The 9,174-nt window shown below is 48.0% G+C and overlaps 1 protein-coding gene across 1 annotated transcript; it reads right to left on the reverse strand.

The window, feature by feature from the left end:
- Positions 1 to 7,613: 7,613 nt before the first annotated feature.
- Positions 7,614 to 8,669, reverse strand: LOC147526375 (E3 ubiquitin-protein ligase Topors-like). The gene has a single exon (XM_086629925.1). It carries the CDS (start codon positions 8,667 to 8,669, stop codon positions 7,614 to 7,616), a length of 1,056 nt encoding a protein of 351 aa, XP_086486051.1.
- Between the last annotated feature and the right edge of the window lie 505 nt (positions 8,670 to 9,174).

A 9,174-nucleotide genomic window follows, 5' to 3' on the forward strand; every position in this document is an offset into this window, starting at 1 on the left:
AAATCGTCAGGAATGTATGTATCTCCTGCAGCACAGCTAAAAGCGGCGGAAAAATTTACTCCCTATAAGTTGCCTTGGCAGCAGTTGCAAGAGGCAAAAGAAAAGTACGCAAAACCTAATATCGAACATGCTCTCTCCCTTCTTCTCCACTGAATTCCTCTGATATTAAGGCGACAGAGGACGAACAAATACAGGATCAGGTATATCCCCCTTTACCGGAGAGTGACGAGGAGGAGGATTCCGTAACAGATTTTGCTGAGATGCCCTCTGTTTCTGCAAAGGGGGTGGGAAAACAGGGGGGTCTACCGTATCGGCCTCCCTTACCGCAGTCGTGGGTGTTGCCACCTGCTACAGTGATTGTTCAGCCGTGTAATGCAGTACAATTTTGGTACGCGGTTAGGAAAAAGGCAATGGAGGTCGGGGACTGGGACTTGACCGAAACACTGGGGACCCCGGTCAATAAAGATCCGTCTGTGATGGAAGTGGGGGGAGGGCCTAGTGCATTCCCTGTGGAGCTAGCCCTCCCGGGCTCTAATCAGCCCAATCAACATGTGGGGTGGTCATGGAAAGTTATACAGGATATGCAGAAGGCGGTAGCTCAGTATGGACCGAATTCCCCAGCAGTGACACAATTGTTGCGATTATTGAGTTTAGAGGTATTGGTGCCGTATGATTTTCAACATTTGGCTCAAATTATGTTTCAGCCAGTACAGCATTCGGTTTTTATGAATGTTTGGAGACAACTGGCTGATCATCAGGCATTGCAAAATATGCAATTGCCCCAAGGTGACCCTTGTCACGCTGTAGGTACTGATATGTTGATGGGAACGGGTCAGATATTTAGTAATCCGGCAGTTCAAGCACAGTGGCATCCCCAAATTCTTGTGCAAATTAAGCAAATAGGGATGCAAGCTTTGATGCGCACAGCAGAAATGGCGGAGCCTAAGGCAAGGTATTCAACAATTAAACAAGGGGTCAGGGAACCTTTCTTACAATTTGTGGAAAAACTGCAAGGGGCTATAGAAAAACAAGTATTTGACAACAGTTTGCGAGCCCTGTTAACAAAGCAGTTGGCGAGAGATAACGCCAACCCTGATTGTCAGAGAGTTATTGAGACATTGCCAGGGGACCCCTCCTTAGAGGAAATGGTTACTGCGTGTGCTAAAGTCGGGTCTGTAGAGCATAAAATGACTGCACTGGCCACCGCCCTAGCTGCCTTGCGTGTTAAGGAGCAGAAGTGTTATAGATGTGGAAACCTGGGACATATAAAATCAGAGTGCCCAGGACTGAAAGGCCAAAGGCTGACAATAAATGCCGAAAAAGTTAATGGCTCAGTGCCAGTTACTTGCCATAAATGTGGAAAAATAGGTCATTTTGCTAAACAATGTTGATCAAAGTTTTATGCTACCGGTCAGCCAATTCCGGGAAACGGCAAAAAGAGCGCGAGGGGGCGCGCGCAGACGCAAATGCCCTACAGTCCTGGCAACCCTTTTGTGGGAGCAATGCAGCATCCACAGACCAATCCACAAACTTATGCGACAAACTATCAGGAAAGACAGTCGGAGCTGCCGGGATGGATGTATCCATCGCCAACACGGTAACAATAAATAATTGTCAAATTCACAAAGTGCCTTTGGATGCATGGGGACCAATCGGTAAAGGACTTAGTGCTTTGTTAATAGGAGAATCAAGTGGCACCTTGCAAGGGTTGATAGTGCATGTAGGAGTGATTGATGCTGATTATACAGGACAGATCTGTGCTATGGTATCTACTGCGACACCACCAGTAACTATTGTAAAAGGGACTCAAATTGCTCAACTTGTGCCCTTTGTGAGTTGTGTTCCTAAAACAGAGCAAACTGTTCGTGGCAACAACGGATTTGGATCTACGGGGAAACCATCTGTTTTTTGGTCCCAGACTGTCACCGACAAGAGACCACAAATGACGTGCACACTTACAATGGATCATGCAACCCCATCGCAGACAAGACTAACGGGTTTGTTGGACACAGGAGCTGATGTTACTATCATTGCACAGCGTGATTGGCCTTCCACCTGGCCTCTAGTGTCAAATAATGCGGGAGTAGTGGGTCTTGGGGGGGTTGCTAACAGTTTTATGGCCGCCAAGCCTGTCCTTATTAGTAACCCTGAGGGACAGAAGGCCACTATTAGACCATATGTGACCGCAGCACCCTTAAATTTGTGGGGGAGGGACTGCCTTGGACAATGGGGCGTAAGAATTACAACGGATTTTTAGCAGGGGTCACTGTGCTGCAGGGCGTGACACAGCCCACACTGGCATTAACACGGTTAACAGAAAAGCCTGTTTGGGTGGATCAGTGGCCCCTTAATCAAGAAAAACTCACAGCCCTGCACCTTCTGGTTAAAGAGCAATTGGCTGCAGGACATATAGAAGCCTCTCACAGCCCCTGGAACACACCTGTGTTCGTGATAAAAAAGAAATCAGGAAAATGGTGTTTATTGCATGATTTAAGAAAAATCAATGAGGTGATGGCAACAATGGGGGCCTTGCAACCAGGGTTGCCCTCACCAACTATGATTCCAATGCAATGGGAAATTGTAATATTGGATTTAAAGGATTGTTTTTTTACTATTCCTCTTGCTAACCAGGACATGGAGAAATGTGCATTCACAGTGCCTTCAGTGAATAACAGTGAACCAGCCAAAAGGTATCATTGGAAAGTTTTACCACAAGGTATGAAAAATTCACCCACTATTTGTCAGTGGTTCGTGGCAAAAGCCTTAAGCCCTATTCGAGCTGCATTTCCATCAGGGTATTGTTATCACTATATGGATGACATCTTACTAGCCGCACCTTCGCAGGTAATGCTGGCTGAAATGGAGGCTGAAGCACGAAAGTCATTACAATACCATGGATTAGTGATTGCCCCAGAAAAAGTGCAACGCCAGCAGCCATGGCTGTACCTGGGTATAAAGGTGTTAGATCAAACGGTAATGCCACAACCAATTCAGTTGCAAATAAAGGTAAAAACCCTGAATGATGTACAAAAACTAGCAGGGATGATTAATTGGGTCCGACCTTATTTGGGCTTAACGTCTTCCAAATTACAACCGCTCCTAGAGCTGTTGAAAGGGGACTCGGACATTTCTGCACCACGAGTTCTAACTCCAGAAGCAAAACAGGTGATTGAAGAGGTAGAACAGGCAATCATGCAGAAACATGTATGGAGAATCAATCTAACTGTATCAGTGCAAGTGTTTGTTTTGATAGATGATCTGATACCTTTTGCAATGCTTGCACAGTGGAATTCTGATTGGCAAGATCCTTTGCATGTTTTGGAATGGGCTTTTTTGCCTTTTAAAACTAAAAAAACTGCTCCTGGACTTTTTGAACTTTTAGCTCAAATTATTATGAAAACTAGAGCTCGCTATGTGGAATTGTTGGCAAGAGATCCTGAGAACATTGTGATACCAGTAAAAAGCGAATATTTTGAATGGTGCCTTGCCAACAGTTCAGCACTTCAAGCAGCAATGACAAATTATACAGGTCAAATTAGTTATCACCTGCCCTCACATCCATTAATAAAAATGAGTGGCCAGATTCGATTTGCACAAAAACAATTAAGTCAATCTGACCCTGTGCCTGGTCCCACAGTGTTCACTGATGGTTCAGGAAAAACAGGGAAGGCTGCTATTGCCTGGTATGATGGACATCAATGGCAGAACAGAGTGGAACACCAGGAAGGCTCTCCTCAGATTGTTGAATTGAGGGCCATGACTATGGTATTTCAGCAATTTTCTGGTCCTGTTAATGTTGTTACTGATTCGGCCTATGTGGCTGGATTAGTGCAACGGTTAGACAAGGCTGTCCTTAGCCATGTTACTCAAGAAAATCTTTTTGGAATTTTAAAACTATTATGGACTGAAATTCAAAAGCGACATTCTCCTTATTATGTATTACATATTAAGAGTCACACGAACCTCCCTGGTTTTTTGGTGGAAGGAAATGCAAGAGCAGATGCACTAGTATCAGGAGTAGCAATGGGACCTACTCCAAACATTAAACAACAAGCTATTGCTTCTCATCAATTTTTTCATCAGGGTTATCGAGCCCTGAGACGACAATTTCGCTTGTCCAATGCTGAGGCTCGTGCTATTGTTGCTACATGCCCTGACTGTCAAGACCAACATGTCCCTCACTACTATGGGACCAACCCTAGAGGGTTACGGGCCCTCCAGATCTGGCAAACAGATGTTACTCATATTGCTGAATTTGGCAGATTAAAATTTGTCCATGTATCTATTGACACGTTTTCTTCGGTCATCATTGCTACTGCTCATGCGGGAGAAACTGCCAAAGATGTCATTCGCCATTGGCAACGGGCTTTTTCTATTACTGGAGTCCCGCATCAGATAAAAACAGATAATGGCCCAGCTTATGTATCTCAAAAGGTTAATTCATTTTTACAGCTGTGGGGTGTAACTCATGTTACTGGTATCCCTCATTCTCCCACTGGACAAGGTATTGTCGAACGTGCTCATGGCACATTAAAACGGCTTCTGCAAAAACAAAAAGGGAGAATGGCAGGGGAGCCTCCAGAGGCTCGACTGAACAAAGCTATGTATGTCCTGAATTTTTTACAGGTCTCTGATGATTCTCAGGAACCCCCGATAATACGTCACTTTGGCTCTCTAACCACCACCTGTGGGATGTCCCCAGGAGCCAAAGTTAAGGTTTGGGATCTACAGACAGGTCAGTGGTCTGATCCCTGTGATCTGATAACTTGGGGTCGAGGGTATGCTTGTGTCTCGACAGATGGTGGTCCCCGGTGGGTTCCTGCTCGTTGTGTCCGGCCTGTGGTGGAAAGCTGATCTCGTTGAAGGATGGACGTTGGCTGAGTAAGCAAGCCAACGCTACGTCAATAGCATTGAGTGATTTATTAACTGATGCTGATAGTGTTAGGCATGCTACACTGCAAAATAGAGCTGCAATTGTTTGTCTTTTATTGTTAGTGCAAGAAGATAGATGTGAAGATTTTGAGGGAAGTGGTTTTGTATGGGACTGGCTGAATAAATTGTTCAGAGGATGGGGATTGCCCAGCTGGTTGTTATCATTGCTAAAAACAAGGTTGCTGATTCTGATAGTTGTTGTAGTTGTGTTATTAATATTGCCCTGTCTGGACAGTTTGCTGCAAAGGGCCCTGCAGCAAGCTGTCAGAGCAATTTCTTTTAGCACAAATACAAAAAGGGGGAATTGTGGGAACTACGGCTGGTCCGCGGATCCCAGGACAGAAGATGAAGAAACTGGCCTTGGAGAAATTGCTGTGTACCCCTGCAGATCTGAAAACTCCCTGAACAGAAGTGGAAAACAACTTGCAGGTGCCTGGGAGAGCCAGGGAGCCGTAAGATAAAGAGGAACTGTATGATAAGAGACTGGACTGTGTTTTTGCACTAATTGTGTGATGTAATGAATTTGGCTTAAGTTATGTAGAGTGCGTGATCATCAATCATGTATTAGGCTAAGGCGCGTGAACAGCTGTAGTGAACCAACCACCTAATTGCTTATGTCGCGTGCACTGTTAGAATTAGTATAAAGGCGTGCTGGAACTTGCAAGGGGGGATTAATTAATTATATAATAAATCAATACTGCTTGAACCTGTGTATGTCGTGTCCGTCTCAACAGCGACATACAGCAACAGACTTGTGCAAAGCTTTTGACACTGTCCCGCACGACATTCTCCTCTTTAAACTAGAGAGGCATGGGTTTGATGGATGGACCACTCGGTGGATAAGGAATTGGCTCAATGGCCGCACTCAGAGAGTAGTGGTCAACGGCTCGATGTCCAAGTGGAGACCGGTCACGAGTGGCGTCCCTCAGGGGTCCGTTACATAAGAAAACAGTAACCATCTCTGTTTTGAACAGGCTCTTTTCCTAGAACAGAACTTCACTTTATAGCAAGCTCTAGAAACAAAGCCAACTGCTGTATTCCTTTTTTTCTGTACGCTTGTAAACTTCAGCAGAAGGACAGAGTTTTAAAGACTTACTACATTGAACTGTCTTCTTTTGATTCTTTCTTTTTTTTTTTTCCCCTGTACTATGAAGATATTCCTAGATTGTGTGGGTGATGGCTACTCAGAGAAAGAAATAAATACTTGAGGAAAACTTTGGAGTCATTGATACTGTAGCATCTTCCTTCTTGAGCTGTGGTGAAAATGAGAAGGAATTTGAAAGGAGCCAGATAAAAACTCCTGAAGAACAGAGTCAGAAAGAGCAAAGAGGGTAATGCTGCTGTAGGTGACATGGGATGCAATGCACAGTAGGTGATGCGGGATAATCCCAACATGTTTATGTTAAAATTGAGTGATTCATTTTCTTTCCTTTGCTGTTGACACCCAATGGTTTTCTAGCATATGGGATCTTGCATGCCTGTAGGAAGTTTGAATGCAGTAGGAAAGTCACTATGAAAAGCGAGATAAAGGACATCATTTTGTGTGTTGCTATTCTGGCAGTGAGTTTCAGACAGGCCTTTTTGTTATTCTTACTATACTGTCAGATGAAGCAGGGCTTGGCTGGGAAAACAAATGTTTTCTTACAGTTGATCTTCCACAGATTGGATCAGAATCGTGGCAGAGTGATTCTTCTGGGTCTAATTCTCTTGAGTGTGCCCTTTCATGTGGTCAGCTGCAAGGCTTCCTCACTTAGTTTTTATTTTTCACTCTGCCATGCCTGCCTCCTAGGCTGGGTTGCTGACCTGCTTAAAGGTTTTCTCTTGCCATGTAGCAACTGCGTCTTTGTTGTTTCACAATGATACCTCCTAGGGTAGCTGCCTTTTGAGATTGCTTTTCCAGCTCCATAGCAGCAGCAGGAGAAGAAAACACGCCCGCTCTGATTTTTATCGTTCTTCCCTTGGTGAGTTTCCACAGTGACCTGATCTATATCATTGCCTCCTTTGGGGAATTGCTAACCTAAATAGCATGACATTATACCAAACATGTCTCTGTGCTGCTGGAAAGCATAGGCACAGGGGGAGAGGTTTCTGCCAGGCAGTTGGTAATGAAAGGGAGACTTCCATTTCTGAGGTCATCTCTGGATGTCCTGTACACTGGCAGATTAGTTGCTGGTTTCCTGCAATGGAGCGTGTCTAATGATTTGAGATCAGCCACTCTGCATAAAACTAAGGCTTAAAGCTACAAAATCTTAAAAGTTGACTCTTCCTCACAGCTCACTGCTTCTATGAGGTGTTTCAGTCTCCTGCTTGGGTATTCCTCCCCTCTCCCAAGTCAACAAAACAGAAAGGTAGTGTACGTGTAAATAAACCAAAATGAATCTAGGTATTTTTTCAACAGAACTTGAGGAAGGCCGGGTCAATCCGTCACTCCTAACTCCTCTGTAAGCATCACCCTGGTGCTTTTTCGGAACCTCTTCCACGGCTGTGTCTGCAGCAGGATTTTCTCCTTGAGGAGGTGCTGCCCACATAGCTCCAGGGCTCCGGGGGCCCTTGGTTGATGGTGGGGAGTGGGGGGCATGGAAGGGCAGCAGGAGAAGGGAGAGAAAGCAGCACCAGGAGACTGTGTCAGGGAAATCAGAATTTATTTCTTTTTTTTTCAATTGATAGAAGTTGGAGGCCTGCTAGTGCTGGTGGTGGGGCGGCTTCTTGCAGGGTGGGGGAGAGTCCCGGGGGCTGGAGGACCTCCGCTTTGGGGGGCGCCGGGGCTCCTCAGGTGAGCGGTCCCTGTCCTGACCGGGAGCAGAGGATCTGCGGCTGCAGCCCTGGGCAGAGGGTCCTGCTGCCGCCTCCCCCAGCTCCTCCTGGAGCTGCTCCTGCTCTGCAGGGACAGGCACAGATGGCGTGGTCTCCGACATGCCAGTGTCCTCCTCAATGTCGGCGCTTGAAGGGCTTCTGGAGGAAGCCAAGTTGGGGGTAGGAGACCCCACCCGGGAGTTGGTGCCGCTGGAGCTGCTGGAGCTAGAGCTGGCCGCACGGCTCTCATCCTCGTCCCTGGCAGCGTGGGAGCGCAGCAGCCTCTGGGCCTCCTCGCTGCACTGGCGCACAATGATGTCAATAATGCCATGTGTCAGTGGTGCTGTGTGTTCCTCAAGGCACTCCTGCAGTCTCTGGACCAAGAGTTCCTCGTCCGGACCACAGAGGCACAGGCAGTGCAGGATGATGTGCTCTGCACTATTTGCCACCCACCAGCGCGCCCCATATATTGCCTCCAGCTCCTGGCGCAGCCAAGGCAGCACGGGATCGAGGAGATGCTGTTCCCTTTGAAAAAGATCTGCCCAGACCTCGGGCAGGAGGCCACCAACGGTTGCCCTGGCGTCTGTCCCTGATGCCTCCTCCTGAGCTGGGGACAGCATCCCGTGTGGAGAGGATGGAGGGGACACCACTGGGGTGTGAGGGCTGTTCTCAGCCGGGTGGCTGGGAGTTCTGCCTTCCTGGCTTCTGTCATCTGGTGACTCATTAGGGACTCTGAGGACGATATAGTCTTGACAGTCATCTTCTTCCGACATAGGAAACCTGATAGTCTGCATCCGTCTTCGGCAGAGAGGGCACTGTGGTTTCATCTTTGCCCAACGCAGGATGCAGCCCAGGCAGAACTGGTGGCCACAGGGCAGCACATAAGCGACGTGATCCCGAGCATCCTGGCAGATGGGGCAGATCCACTCTGCGTCAGTTGCCATGTTTGTGCCCGACAGAGGGTTGGGAAGAGCTGACGATGAGGAGCCGCCCTCCCTCGCTCGTGCCCTGCTGCAAAAGGTGTTGTGCACTGCAAGAGAGAGAGGCACCATGGTCACTTGCTGTCCCAGGGAGGGAAGAAATGCCCAGGTCCCTCCAGAAGGACAACCTCCCAGCTCCCCGAGCCCCACTGCCTGCCCCATGGCCACCTCGGGGGACGTTTCCCCGCACAGCTCACCTGCGCTGCTGCCAGCACACCCTGCGGTGCCCGGCTGCCTGCTCCAGGCAGGGCCGGGGAGACACAAGGAATGGCTCCGGGACGGGCACTGAGAGCTGCAGACAGCAGCCCCCAGAGCACTACCCAGCACCAGGAGAAGCCTCGCTCCACGCTCCAGACCTCGCAGGCACGTCTGCCAGGAGGCCAGGCACGAGCCAGACTGGGCCAGGCTCTGCCGGTGCCCCAGGATACGCAGCCAGGCACGCCAGGTCGCAGTCCATCGCTCAATGACG

The sequence above is a fragment of the Tauraco erythrolophus genome, chromosome Z (genome assembly GCF_009769465.1).
Source record: "Tauraco erythrolophus isolate bTauEry1 chromosome Z, bTauEry1.pri, whole genome shotgun sequence".
Classification (NCBI taxonomy): domain Eukaryota; kingdom Metazoa; phylum Chordata; class Aves; order Musophagiformes; family Musophagidae; genus Tauraco; species Tauraco erythrolophus.